This window comes from Dreissena polymorpha, chromosome 10, assembly GCF_020536995.1.
Source record: "Dreissena polymorpha isolate Duluth1 chromosome 10, UMN_Dpol_1.0, whole genome shotgun sequence".
Taxonomy (NCBI): domain Eukaryota; kingdom Metazoa; phylum Mollusca; class Bivalvia; order Myida; family Dreissenidae; genus Dreissena; species Dreissena polymorpha.
Genome location: NC_068364.1, coordinates 6,504,476 through 6,518,539, shown reverse-complemented (window position 1 = coordinate 6,518,539; position 14,064 = coordinate 6,504,476). Strand labels below are relative to the sequence as shown.

General features: G+C 37.8%; 2 protein-coding genes across 2 annotated transcripts; both read right to left on the bottom strand.

Moving 5' to 3' along the window:
* Positions 1-6,415: 6,415 nt before the first annotated feature.
* On the bottom strand, positions 6,416-9,419 carry LOC127847946 (uncharacterized PPE family protein PPE62-like). Its single transcript, XM_052380194.1, has 2 exons — positions 9,203-9,419; positions 6,416-8,879 (listed from the first exon to the last, which is right to left on the bottom strand). Exons 1-2 carry the CDS (start codon positions 9,417-9,419, stop codon positions 8,161-8,163), a joined length of 936 nt encoding a protein of 311 aa, XP_052236154.1. The 3' UTR covers positions 6,416-8,160.
* Positions 9,420-11,594: 2,175 nt separating this feature from the next.
* LOC127848418 (uncharacterized) lies at positions 11,595-13,732 on the bottom strand. Its single transcript, XM_052380875.1, has 2 exons — positions 13,101-13,732; positions 11,595-12,231 (listed from the first exon to the last, which is right to left on the bottom strand). Exons 1-2 carry the CDS (start codon positions 13,621-13,623, stop codon positions 11,747-11,749), a joined length of 1,008 nt encoding a protein of 335 aa, XP_052236835.1. The 5' UTR covers positions 13,624-13,732; the 3' UTR covers positions 11,595-11,746.
* Between the last annotated feature and the right edge of the window lie 332 nt (positions 13,733-14,064).

Here is a 14,064-nt window from a genome sequence, read left to right as displayed (position 1 = left end):
AAACACATACCATAGGCTAAGATGTACAACATTTTGAACACTATTTAATGTTTATATGTTAATATTTGAAGACTTTAAGTGTAAAAACCGTTTTTGAGGCGTACACTAACTTACTAAATGCAAAAAGAAAATTATTCAAATATTTACACCTGTACTAAACAGCTTGTACTATTTTGTGACATTTAACATAATCCATAAGAAGAGCATTGAACAATGAACGAATTAACTATGTTTTATGAACGTACCGACATGGCACCGAATAGCAGAAAGGTGTCTTATTTTTTGCAGTTATTTTCATGTTCTCATTTATGTACTATTCCGCGGTTTGCGCGGCAAAATGCCGCCGTAATACAGTCACAAACATAGCACATGATTCTGTTTAATACGAAAAACAATTTTCAGCCCCTAACAAACGCATTGCCTTTTAAAGGCTATTCGAACGGTGCGTTTTCCAAAACCGATGATTTATTGCAGGCAAAACTGTGTCAAACCCCGCACGAAAGTAGCAAAGCGCGCTTCCGACGGAACATGGTTATTCGGCAAAAACCACCGCGTTCTTCACAATAGACGTGGTAGCCGAGAATGCGCGAAATGTACGGGAAATGGAGCCTCTTGAATTACATGGACGTTAGAAACACAATAAGCTTATTAACTTTTTCAAAATGAAAGTCCATGTTTGCAAATGAAGACATTATCTCGCATTCTGATCGCCGTCTTTCGGCATTATTAGCAACTTACCCGGTACTTTCACAACTTATTTCCTGAAACCGCCTGTCGGATTTCATAAAACGTTGCAAAATGTTGAAGTTATTAATCGATGTTACTTATACTAACGCTAAGCCAAATCTCACGGCTTATCACCAGTCAAGCTTAAGGGTCGGTATCGTTACAGATATTTATCAACGGGTGGTGGGAGAGTGTGCAGCCAGTCCGACTTAGAGTCTGGGACTCGAGTCAGAGACCACCTGCTTGCATGGCAACTTAGCTAGACTTGCCGCTTACACAGCTTATCACCAATCCCGCTTTAGTTATTTTACCGAGCCATTTTCCCCTTCCAAACTTGAATTCTGCCTCGTATTGGAATCAATAGGAACATTTCAAATCTTATTTTGATTAACACACGGGTAGATTCAATGTAGACAAGCTTATAACACTTCACCGCTATGGACGCTTTTGTCGCCGGGTAGTGCTAATTTGGCAGCCCAGGAGTTCGGGCCCTCCCGCGATCAATGTGAGTGCTTTATAGAAATCGGCTAGGTCATTGGTCCCGGGTTCGAGACCGAGATCGGCCGCAGGCTATTCTCGCATTGTGACAGACTTATTATTGATACTGTATTTTATAATATTTACTATTCATATGGTTGTGTTCCATTTACAATAGCAGACATACATATTGTTTATTCATACTTATACAACAGTACATCGTCTTAATACTCAAATATACACATTATTTTATGTTCCGTAAATACGCATAACAACATAGCATTGTATGACATAAAACGTCAATTACACATATAATTACAAATAAACACAATCGATGACAAGAGCACATGCTTAGTCTAAGGAGATATCCACGATAGTGTCAGGGGTCATGTTTATCAAGTGTCTCCTTTTTAATATTTAGGGAATTTCAAATTGGAAACTGTTATAGGTGGGTGTGTTTAGTTTGTTAAGATGGACCTATTTAGAAAAATGACAATTTAAGAAAAGAAAAACAACAACATAAATTTGAAAATAAAATAATGAATTAACTAATGATGTACATGCATAACAAAAAAGCTTTGCCTAACTTTTTACTACAACTTGGCGATATGTAGCCTATAGCCAACATCTGACATCTGGTATTTTTACTGCTGGTGCAGAGCAAATATAATAGATCATAAAATATTTTAGATTTTAACTGTATTGAAAAATGCACTCGTAAAACGATGTATTCTAATTTTGTAACAACATGTGAACTATCATTCGATCACACAATATCGAACATCAAATAACTTAATATGTCTATTTGTTGCTTTCAATAAACATATTGTATGCATTTAGATCAACCGATACATATTTATATTTAAGTACGGTGTTTTGTTTACGCTTATTTGCATGTATGTATATCAATAAACATCGATCTCGATATACTTTCAATTTCAAACCTCCAGTAATTTTGAACGAGTTTTTTTAACCGTTACCATGCCCATTGTTTGTTGTATTGTTCACGTGAACATGATTGCTGTAAAACTATATAATTCAAGCAGTCCCTTATAAACTGGTTCTCTGGTCTAAAATATGTTTAATAGTAGGTTTAATTATCAACATTGATCTGTCCTCTACTATTTCAAAATAGCACCACTTACCGTATTTTTTCTGTGTCTATAAATACTCCAAACTTACCCAAGCAATTACCCAAACTCCCTCTACCATTTTCTCACTGTTATTCTTACGCTTCTCAAATGTTTACTAAGTTACCTCCACAACACTTCGTCCCCTACCATCTCACTATATTGCCAAAGAACTGACTGAAACACTTTACTGGCAAAGCCTCTTTCAGTTCACTGAGCTATGGTCAGAAATAATAAGTTCACTAGGTATGTAATCACTGGGCAACGTGCAAACCATACAGAACGTAAGTTTAATGGTCTGGCCAAGGGATAAGTAGGTTCCACTAAGCAACTACCCTCTCTGGCAGATGTTTTTATCTGGCCAGATCTATTTGAGCTTCTCCCAACGCACTGATCATTACTAGGACTCCTGTCTTGAACAATGCTGACTTTCGCTTGTAAACATGTACTTCTTATTCTGCCTAAATCAACCAATACATTCAAAATTCGAAGCAAAAAAACCGTCAGAACCTCTGGGCATGCTACTTAAATTGTAGTAAACGAAAGACATTACTTTGAAAATTGTTCACATTTCTATGGTCTCTCTGCATCTGAATAACATGAAACCAATCAAATATGATTGTTTAGTCAGGTGAGATCACGTGAGATGCCACGTAAACATACGTCATCAAAATGGAATTTCATTCATAGAACTTAATTACTTCGTTACAAATGAATGTATTTAGCTTGACTTTCTTACGAGGGTTTCAAAAATGATTTTTTTTCTCAATCAAATGACCAATTTGAGCACTCAGAATAGAAGGCACCGAAACGCGAAAGGAAAGCAAACGTTACATACTTCAAATTCTGTGTACGTACCGCTAAAGTTATATCGTCCTAAACGTAGAACGGTCAGTATTTATACATATAAATATGCCTACGGAAATGGTGTATTGAGAAATGAAAACAACATGTCACGCGATCAGATTATCCAATCAGAAACAGCATTTACGCGAACTTGAAAACTTTTTAATTATTGAGAAATTAATCCCATTTTTGTTGACCGATTTTGCGTGTATGTTTAACACCGCGTCGTGTCAAATATATCATATACATGTACGTATAATTTATATTTAAATTATGTGTTTATTTTGTAAAAGGATTGACAGTTATTTGAACAATGTAGATTTGTTAACCGGAAAATGAAAATGGCAGATTATTAATTCGATATATTATTGGTGAATTTTACCCTGGCGTTTAAAAATATCAATAATGAAGAATGACCGATGAAGGTACAATTGAAATATACAAGGGAATTAAGAAGAATAAACCTTCGCCGAATCGAGTTTTACTGAGTGACCTCCCCTGACTAAGATTAACCACAGGCCGCTCTATACAAAGTAAGGGTGTCACGATACGCTCACCTTACGATACGATACCGATACGTATCGCGGTACAGTGTGAACGATACAATACCTATCGCGATACGTATCGTCAGATGGAAACAACATACAAACAATTTGAACCATTTTTCAATTTTATTTAAACACCTTTACTTATGTGTCATACAATATACAAAATACCATATAATGCCATGAAAGTACACGAATTCACAATTAGTTATTATTATTTACAAATCTAAAACTTTGATTAAATATGAACACGAAATTATGAATATGTTTAAAAAATACGGACTGATTTATTTTTCTTTTACTTCGATAGATTATTTTAATTAAAAATAAAACGTGTTTACCAACTAGTCAAACTGGCTATCTTTGCTTGTGCCGTAAAAAACTCCAAGCGCAATTCGTAGAACCTGTCAAATATTGCACCTTGTTTCGTGACGTAGGCGACACAGCACATTTTTGAGTGGTTGAAATTTAATTTTAATGGTTTCAAAGAATTTGCGAAATTCTCAGCGGAATCACAAAATTACAGCTCCTGCTTAGGAAATTCGTTATATAAAGCAAATGTTTATAACACAAAATGCTTCCATATTTTTTATTAGAAGCTCGCTGGAAGTGATTTCAATTCAACTTGCGCCGTTTTTTTTTGGGCGAATTACAGTTACTTCCCTTGAAATGCGTCATGGAAAATGCCGTACCGTACCGTACCGTACGGACTCGGAGGCGTATCGTGAACCGTACCGTGGGGAGACTATTACGATATACCGTCCCACGGAGTACCGTGACCCACTTAATACAAAGCACTTCAACTCGTTAAACATCAAAGTGATCCAATAGCAATCCGTGTCCAAAATGCAGTATCTAAATACCTTAAATAAACTAGGCACGTTTTAAAAATAACTAAGCGTGTAGCTTCTTTAATTAAAAGGAAACACATTTCAAATAAATTGCGCCTAAATATTTAGCATGTTTTATTGTATGACTTGCATCTCCATCCCTTCTCTTCCTATTCAATTTAAGCAATTTTAACAAAAAACTGAACATTTGCTGCCATACACCATTTATAACGCTATATTCTAAAAAAAGTGAAAACTTGTGATCAAATGACGTTTTGTTTCATGGTCGTTCGTCCGTCTGAATTTCATCGAAAAAATGTGGCCGAAGCTTATAATAAACCTGTTAACGAATTGTGTGATTCTCCCTTCTTCTTTCTTTTATAGAAGTCTGGTATTTTTCATCAACAATTAATATATTTACTTAATATCATATAATTTAAATACAACTAAAATCTGGTATTTATAATTATTTAAACGTACACTAGTAGACATTAACCACTTTTATCACAAGTGAAAACCTTCAAGATCTGGAAGAATAATGAGTTTGTATTTTTTATCATTAAATAAAAATCAGTGCACTTTTCTAAATTATTGGTCATTTAATGTACTCTTCACGGTAAAAAAACATCAAAACAAATATAATAACAATATTTTAGTAGATGGTAATCAGATTGTTTATTAGTGCGCCAGGGATTGGATTTGCTAGTTTGTAACCAGTTAAATGTCTGCTCGAAAGCAGTGGTTACTTCAACAATCAACAGTGATCGCTGTCATCGTAAGAAACACGAGTAAAAGATAAACTAAAATGGTAAGTTAAAAGGGGCCTTTTCACGTAATGGTAAATTGACAAAATTGAATTTGTACTTGGCAAATTAAGGTTGCGTTTGCGTGAAACAACTTTATATCTCTATCTCTACTATTCAATTAAATATCAATCTTTCTAATTGGTCTTTATATATGGTCACCAAACAAGAGCATCAACTATGACCTGCCATTAAGCAGAATAATGCTACTTATGTACTTAAGACTATGTTTTTGTTTAAATAAAATTTAAGAACACATATCCCTTTCAATAACTTAAGTTTAGGTGGATATATTTCGCTGCAATTTGATATGAATATATCGTAGAAAGAGACCTAGCCGGAGACCCTCGTGTCAAGGTCACTTTTACCTTTTAGCCATTTATTTCACGCTAATAACTTTACTTTGCTTTGAGAAATTATGCTGCAACTTGGTGTGTAGCTTGCATAAATGGATGACTTAGCTTGGGTTTGCATTCAGAGAAAGGTGAAGGTCGATGTTATTATTCGTAGCAAAACATAAACAATAGTTTTTATCAACGTTTGTCGTTGAAATGTGTGTTTGGGATCGCAAAGGAAGTTACATTAAAATAAATATATTGATAACAAATGAGAGTGTAGTTTTATGTGTAAATCATTTTTATCGTAAGTTTCATGGTTAAATTTGCATATGACTAACTTTGTAACTGATAAAGATATTCACGATAAAAAAAATGTCCTCAAAGGCATTATACCAGATTACTGACTTTTATGAACATTGCACTAGTAAAACGCCATATAATCGAGTGTTTATGTCTGGGCCAGCTATTGTAAATGTTATGGTCAATTGACTAAGGACACGTGATGTTGGACCATTCTCTCAGCGAACTGCAGATGTGATTGGAATGTAGTCTCCTACTTAATAGTGACCTCAACCGGTATTGTGTTTTGAAACGTTGTTTCTCGTGTTATGTGACGTACTATTTTTTTATTTGCCGCCATAATGTGCATACGACGCTTATAAATGCTAAAAGGACATCTCGTGTCTCTAGGACATATTGTTGCCATTCGCCCAATATGTACTTTATTTACGTTTTTAGAACTATTCTGGTCTACCGGATTTGATGAATAAACAATAGTTTTTTTTATCTCTAATACATATATTTGTATGCGTGCTCGGAAGAGAAAGTAAAAACTAAATGACAACGCAAGTACAGCCAGAGTAATTCACGTTTAAGTATAAACGCATAGTTACGAGTGTTTGAATTTAAAACAAATGTAAAGTTATCAGTTAAAACATGGCTTTTCATCAAGAATGCAATACATTATGCTTGTCTGTTTCTTCTTTCAAAAACATGTTGAAACGACACATTGGCATGGAGGTCGGACGAAAGCAATGATGTCACACCTCTATAAATAGAATGACTACAGAAATGAATGGACAATAGCCGCTCACTTCAAATGTAAATGGCTCTGCAGCCGACGTGCAAACTATTAACCGGATAACAGAGTGGGAAATACGATCTCCGTTTCATCACTGACGTCAAACGTCTGGTCTGAATTCGTCTTGACGAACTTGAACCTCGTACCGCTCAAGTTACCTACACTTGGATCCATTACGTGCTTCCGTGCAACGCCACCGTCAACGATGACGTCATTAGCGGCCGCGAGGCCATCGGAGATATGCGTAGAGAAGAATGTCACTGACCCGTCGACAATATTCGTATCGGTTACGACCAGCCTTGTTTCCAGAGCCGAATACTGCAAGGTAAACGTGACAAACGTGCCGTTTGCGTACGTTATTTTGATATCGTTACTCTTCGTGTTGAACGCTACCGTCTCAATGTTGTTATCGGGATTACCGATGAAAAAGCCGGACGCTCCTTTTTGTTGATCCTCGCCGTCTTCACTGATGGTCCGTCTGTTCTGTCGTCTGCCGGACGTTGTCACGTGATTCACGTTAATATCGCCATTCTCCGAGATCGCGAAAATTTGCAAATTTGGTTTATGCATCAAGACTACCTTTTCCATTTCGCCGTCGATGCGTTTCCCGTCTACGTACAAATTCATGCCTTTAGGTATTTCCACATCCTTGTTTTTCTTTCTCGCATTTTCTTTGTATTTAAGCGCGCGCAAATTTCTTGTCGAGTCCAAGAGCAATGTCACCGGTTGCGTGCCCCATTTCCGCGGATTGAATGCCAGTTTTAAGTAGTCAATATTTACAGGTCCCGGTTCAAGGCGGTCAAAATGTAGCGTCAGCACGTTTTCTAACGACGGTGAGAGAGCCTTTGCTGGAATTTTCCATTCGTTTACTTTGTCACTGAGTGAAAACGTTCGGTAAATTACATCGGATGGGTTCACTTTTGCTTTGTTCAGATACTGAACGCCGATTGTTTTCTCGGTGTTTACGTTGTTCAAACCTAACGTGAACTCGAGTTTTCCCGAGTTAACGTTAAATTTGCGTGGAATGTAGTACGTGACGTCCAGTTGGTTTGGTTTTCCTTTTTGTATGGTACCCGGGAACGTTCTGAAGTCGGTGTCGTTACCCACTGCATACGTCATAGATGATGTCATTATACCTGGTCCAAGATCGTCATTACGATTATTAGCGTAGCCAATCTGCCAAATCTGTGTTTCGCAAGTTCTGCCCGCATTGGTAGTGGTCGTATTTCCTCTGTGCCTTACGTCAGTTTGTTCGCGCGCGATGAATATCGTGTTTTTCCAAACAGACGGGTTGAACCGGATATTGACATTAGATTCGTCTTTGCAATCGCTTTGAAAGCTGTTCTGCTGGACGCTGTTTCTAATTGCCGCCTCTGTTTTTGGCTCATTTGTACCAGTCGTCGCCGAAGTTGTAAAATCCAAGGTTGTCATTTCCGATGTTCGCGTCGGCGTCGTAATCCGGGTTGTACTTTCTGATGTTGTAATTTCCGAGGTTGTTGTTTCCGATGTTTGCGTTTGCGTCGTAGCAGAGGATGTCATTTCCGAGGGAGTAATTTCCGAGGTTGTCATTTCCGATGTTCGCTTTTGCGTCGTCGCCGACGATGTAATTTCCGTGGGTGTGATTTCCGACGTCGCCATTTCCGATGTTTGCGTTCGCGTCGGCGTCGCTATCCAGGTTGTACTTTCTGATGTTGTCAGTCCCGAGGTTGTTGTTTCCGATGTTTGCGTTTGCGTCGTCGCCGAGGATGTCATTTCCGAGGGAGTCATTTCCGATGTTGCCATGTCCGATGTTCGCGTTTGCGTCGTCGCCGACGATGTAATTTCCGCGGGTGTTATTTCCAACGTCGCCATTTCCGATGTTTGCGTTTGCGTCGTTACCGATGATGTAATCTCCGAGGATGTCGTTTCCGAAGTTGCCATTTCCGATGTTTGCGTTTGCGTCGTCGCCGAGAATGTAATCTTTGACGGTGCAATTTCCAAGGTTGCCATTTCCGATGTATGCGTTGGTGTCGGCGCCGAAGTTGTCACTTCCAATGTGAGAGTCAGCGTCGAGGTCAGCTCTGGATTGTCTATTCTTACAGCGCAGGGTGTTGGGGAAGCCGCGTAAATCAATTTCGCGTCACACCATAGCGTCTCGTTTGCAACGTCAGCAGAAAGTGTGACGTCAAGTGCGTCGAATTCTGAACCGTAGCAGTCCGCTACGTTGACCGTTAACATAAGCGTAGTATTTGTGTGCGGCGTCAGTAAAAGCGGTGTCGCGGAAAAAGGTACGGACGATTTAAAAGAGTTCCAGAATTTACCCCACCCGCCGCTGGTTTCCTCCGTAAACACTGTTCCGTAAGAAAAAAATACACCCGTGCTATCTATCACTGAAATATCGATAGTATCGCTCTCGCCGTCGTTCGAATGAATTAGTCCGTCAATACTGAGTGTCCTCGCGACGTCGGCACACAGCGTCAGCTGTATCTGGTCGCCTTTGAACATGCGAAGCGACGAGTTGCCTGAGGCGGCGGACCTCCATGGCGTTCGGGCACTTCCAGCTCCCCCTACGATATTTTCGAACTCGTACCGCTTTTTAACCTCCTGTCCAAACGAATGGAACACGAGAGTTGTGCATAGTAATAACCGAATATCTGTCTGCATTGTTCCTATTGAAAATAAATGTCAGTCGATTAAGTTTGAAAATGAAATGTATTGCACAACTGATTTTGAGACAGTGTTTATAGACCGCATTTTGTTGTCAGCTAATAGCACACCACGTAACGGACATCCATCAATTTCATCGACGTAGACGATCCTTGTAGGCAGACAGTTACATAAATTGCTTAATCATCTGCGCTAATGTGTCTATCTGTGTAAAAGAAAGAGTAACAACATTAACTTCAAATGGGCTTGATTTTTTTTGTAAACCGCACTCTCTAAGGTTTAAAAAATATAAGATTGATGATATGGTTTGTGATGGAACTCTTACCGACCAAAACACCAAACCGCATTGAAATTTGTAAACAAAAGTAACAATTTAACAATTTATAAGCGTATAATTTATGTTTATCCGCGCTAAAGCTGATGTCACCGATAAGAACTGCAGGCTAAACATATAGTTTATCTAATCCATACGAAAAGATGTTTGTGTTTTTATTGATTAAATCCATTTTATATAGAGTAAATCGATTAGGTATATTCACTTCGTACCAAACGTATATTTAACCCATTTATGCCTTGCGTCTAGAAAATGAGGGTCTGCGCTGTTTGCTTAAAGGAATTTATGTAAGAAATGTTCTAAATATAGAAATAACTATACTAGACATCCCTAATTTTGGACATAAATTGATCCAATTTAGAAGGATGGAAGAGTCCACTATGCTTAATTGTGTTAATATGCGCATCACGCATTTTCGAGTATACGGGTAATGAAATTGATTCCTTTACAATTAAAATGTTAGAGATTGCCGTAGCGCAATGTTTATGATGTCTCCCTTGCGATCAGGAAGTTACGGGTTCGATCTCTACCGTGGGGAGCATTCTTTAGACCACCCCTCAGACACCAAGTACTTGTTATACCCAGGAAACGGACTCGAGAGCGTTTCAATAAGCCTTAGGATTTCGATGCAGTCGAGCTAAAATAAATACGTTTAACATTAAAGGAAATGATCTTAAGTTTAATCAACGTAATATAATTTATTCGATCTGATGCTCTTTTGTTTTAGTGCATTTTAATTATATTTGTGGACTAGATTAAGCTTGAAATGGGTGGGTACGATTCGGGTTCGTTGTCCGTTTGACCATTCAGTTAAGAAAACACTGCATCGTTACAGAAAAATTGAAAAATGCACGTGTGGAAGATTGAATACACTGATCAGCAAAGACCCACCGAATGAGTATACATCGTGTTTAATAAAAAAAGGTAGGGGAGTAACCACTAAAAGTAGTTCGTCTTGTTACGCCTGTCACGCCTTGCGGTTTAAAACAAAAGAAAAAACTTCGAAATCGCGACGTAAAAATATTGTTAATATTTACGCAATCGACGCCCACCAAGTAACACATGACGCAAACGTGGATGAAATAGGCAAATCGACAGTATCGACAAAGGTCAGTCTGGTATATATGTTTGTATTTTTACGAGCATAACATTGGAAGGCTCTTTATTTATTTATTGAAACATTGTTTCATTAAATGAAGAGATGTACTGCTTTCAATTTACATGTTTAACTAAGACGAGGCTTGTGTTTGGAAGACCGATCGTTTTGTATTGGATAGGCAATGCCTAATTACCCCATGTCTTTAACTCGGTTCGGATCACACAATTAAAAAAAGGAAAACATATGAGATGGTGGAAGAATAATGAAGTTTGAGATGAATAATACTCGTGTGGTGGTAATACTTGTAAAGTTTTGGAGCACTTATACAACACAGTGTTATGGGAAATTATCCCCACGTGCCCCGCCACACTCCTGTAATACTGCAATTTAAACAAATCTATATTTCAAGTGGATGTTTTTAAAAGCTATGCCATGAATTGAATTTTACTTATGTTCTGAAACGTAGAGTTAGATCGAAAATTATGTTCTATAGTTCTGTTTGCCCAGATGTAGCATGCTTGAATGATTTCATCCATAGGTTTACCACGTACATAAAACACAATCCGATAAGAGTCCATTTTTGTTATACAATAATATCAAAGAGATCACACAAATAATAATTTCCCAATTGTAAGATTGAGACCGATTTTGTCACGTTTTGTAAGATATCCACAAAAAACGTTCATTCTTTATATTTTAATAGTGTTTCTTAAAACTCTGGTTTCATTTGGTAACAGATATATCGTAATTTTTGTTAAATACATTGCGAAATATTGAAGGTCATCTCTGGATAACTGAATATTCTGGTGACTAGATAAAGTGAAAAAAAGAAAATGAAATGCATCAAACAAAACAGGAAAACTGAACAGTTCATATGTTATCCAAGAACATTCACTGCCAATTAGAAGACCAGATAAATTGAAGCCTGTCCAACCAACAGCCCGAGTAGCCCGCAATCCCCAACAGTCTTTGACCTCTTTCAGTGTTCGGTTCAATGGAAGGGACGCCACACGTCGGTAGTTGTCGTTTATTCGTATGCAGTGTCAGTGCCCATGGAAACCCACCGATGACGCTAACATCAGCTCTATTAATCCATTCCGTTGAATCAAACTCGTAGGTATCAACGTGGTTTACGGGGTACACGCAGTCAGGTGCCCATAGACCGTACTTTTCTCCCCATGTATTGTTGTACTGCAACTGTATGGCCATAAGGTGCTCGCCACATGACAGTTTTACCCCGGTTATGATCATACTCTTATTCTGCCCAGTCGTGTTGAAATGCACAAGACCATGGTGAATCGGATTGTTCCCAAAAAGGGTTCCAGCACCATTTATCATCGGAGTATATGTCTGTCTTTTATGTCTGTTTGGTTTTGCTAAAAAAGTAACCACATTGTTAATAATTTGAAAAATAAACTGATAACATTATTTTGAACAAATGGTGTGAATAAATGTTGTTATTTATATTATATATTACATTCCGCCTAAATAGGACTAATTTTATTTATAACAGTTTTTGCTTAAAAGCCAAACTACCTTGTACAATTATTTTACACACATATTTTGTATACAGGTCGCCATTAAAATAATGTATTATAATCTGTCTATCAATTAATAGCTGAATTCATTATAACGACCTTTATTTGAAATATTAGTTTGCACACAAAAATGTGTGTTTATTGTATTTACAACATGTTTGTTTCAAATCTGTGCTAAATAAAAAGCAAGCCCCTAACGCAATATTTCGACAAATTTGTATAACGGACCCATATTGAATCGTGTGCTTGAAAGTGTGAAGTAAGTATTTTTCAAGCACTTATTCCGATCAACAACCCCCGACCGCTACAACGATTTATATTCAACTGACGTGTTTATTTTAATAATCCTTCAGTAAGTATTTCTACGTCCATCATCACACATTCTTTCTGAAGTTCTCATTTTTTATTGAGGTCGATTTGCATTGAAAGAAAATATTGTTGTCTAAAACCTAAATTTTTTGCGCAATGATAATTTTAGTAGAAGCAATAATATAAACATGTACATAATATTAGTCCGCATGTCTGATGTTGCGATTGATAGAGAATAATACGTAACTGCTTTACCTGTTTGTTTTTTATCAAGTGAGGCTTAGAACAAAAATGAAGGCTTGTCATCTCTGAATGTTCCCATTTAAACAAACTGTTTGCAGTTTTTGTTTCTTTTGGTACCTTTTTATTAAGCCGCAATGTATTATTAAAAGACTTACCACAGAACAAGTCTATCGCAGGATCCTGATTCTTCGCATTCAAACGTATACGGTCGAACTCCATTCCCCACTTGTCCGTGAACGCGGTAAGCACGAGCAAATACTGTCCCTGGCGCACATTAAGAGTCGGCCCAACGTTTCCGGTGTTCCGGAAAATGTTCCATTCTTTTCCGCTGGGAAACGTCTCGATCGTCGTGAAGTTTCCGATGGTGGTTCCGTTAAACTGCACGGCGACAACATCAGACGGTCCGTCGTTAGAGTAGCGGATGTCGTCGATAAAGACTGTGACGTTCTGTGTGGAGTCGTATGGCCTGATGCAGAGGGTAAGCTCAATGGCGGAAGTTCCATTTGGGTCCACCACGCGGAGCGTCTTCAGACCAGAGGCTTCGGAGCGCCACATCATAGATTGGGTCTTGTTTTCGGCCAAGGCATCCTCGAACTCGAAATGTCTCTGAAATTCGAGCGGAGCCGTTTGTACACAACATACTCCAAGCAGAATCACAAGTGCCGCGTACCGTCTCATTGTACTTCTTTATCAGTCGCTTTTGTCTGTATTGCAAAGTTGTTTGTTGGTTATGCTTTTATAAGCCGTAAACTAACACTCGCTTCAGCTTTAAAGCATTTAAACCATTCGGGAACCCATATGTTTTTGTCCCGAATAAAGTTCCTGATATATAGCGCACACATGATTAATTGATACCAAGAACGGTAGCTCGAAACAGGACGAACAAACTAATTAAATGATAAAGAAGACAGTCAGGGAAAAGTTATACATGTGGATGTTAGTTAGCGTGTGTATTCTTTCTCTTTAAAACCATGTTTTTTTGTTTACTATAAGGATGGATTTTTACTACCAAGAATAATTTGTACTTTTCACAAGATTTTATGTACAATTATAAACATATTTTTTGTATGAAAGCGGTTTAAACTGGCTTCAAGAATGGAGTTATTTATTATTACAAAC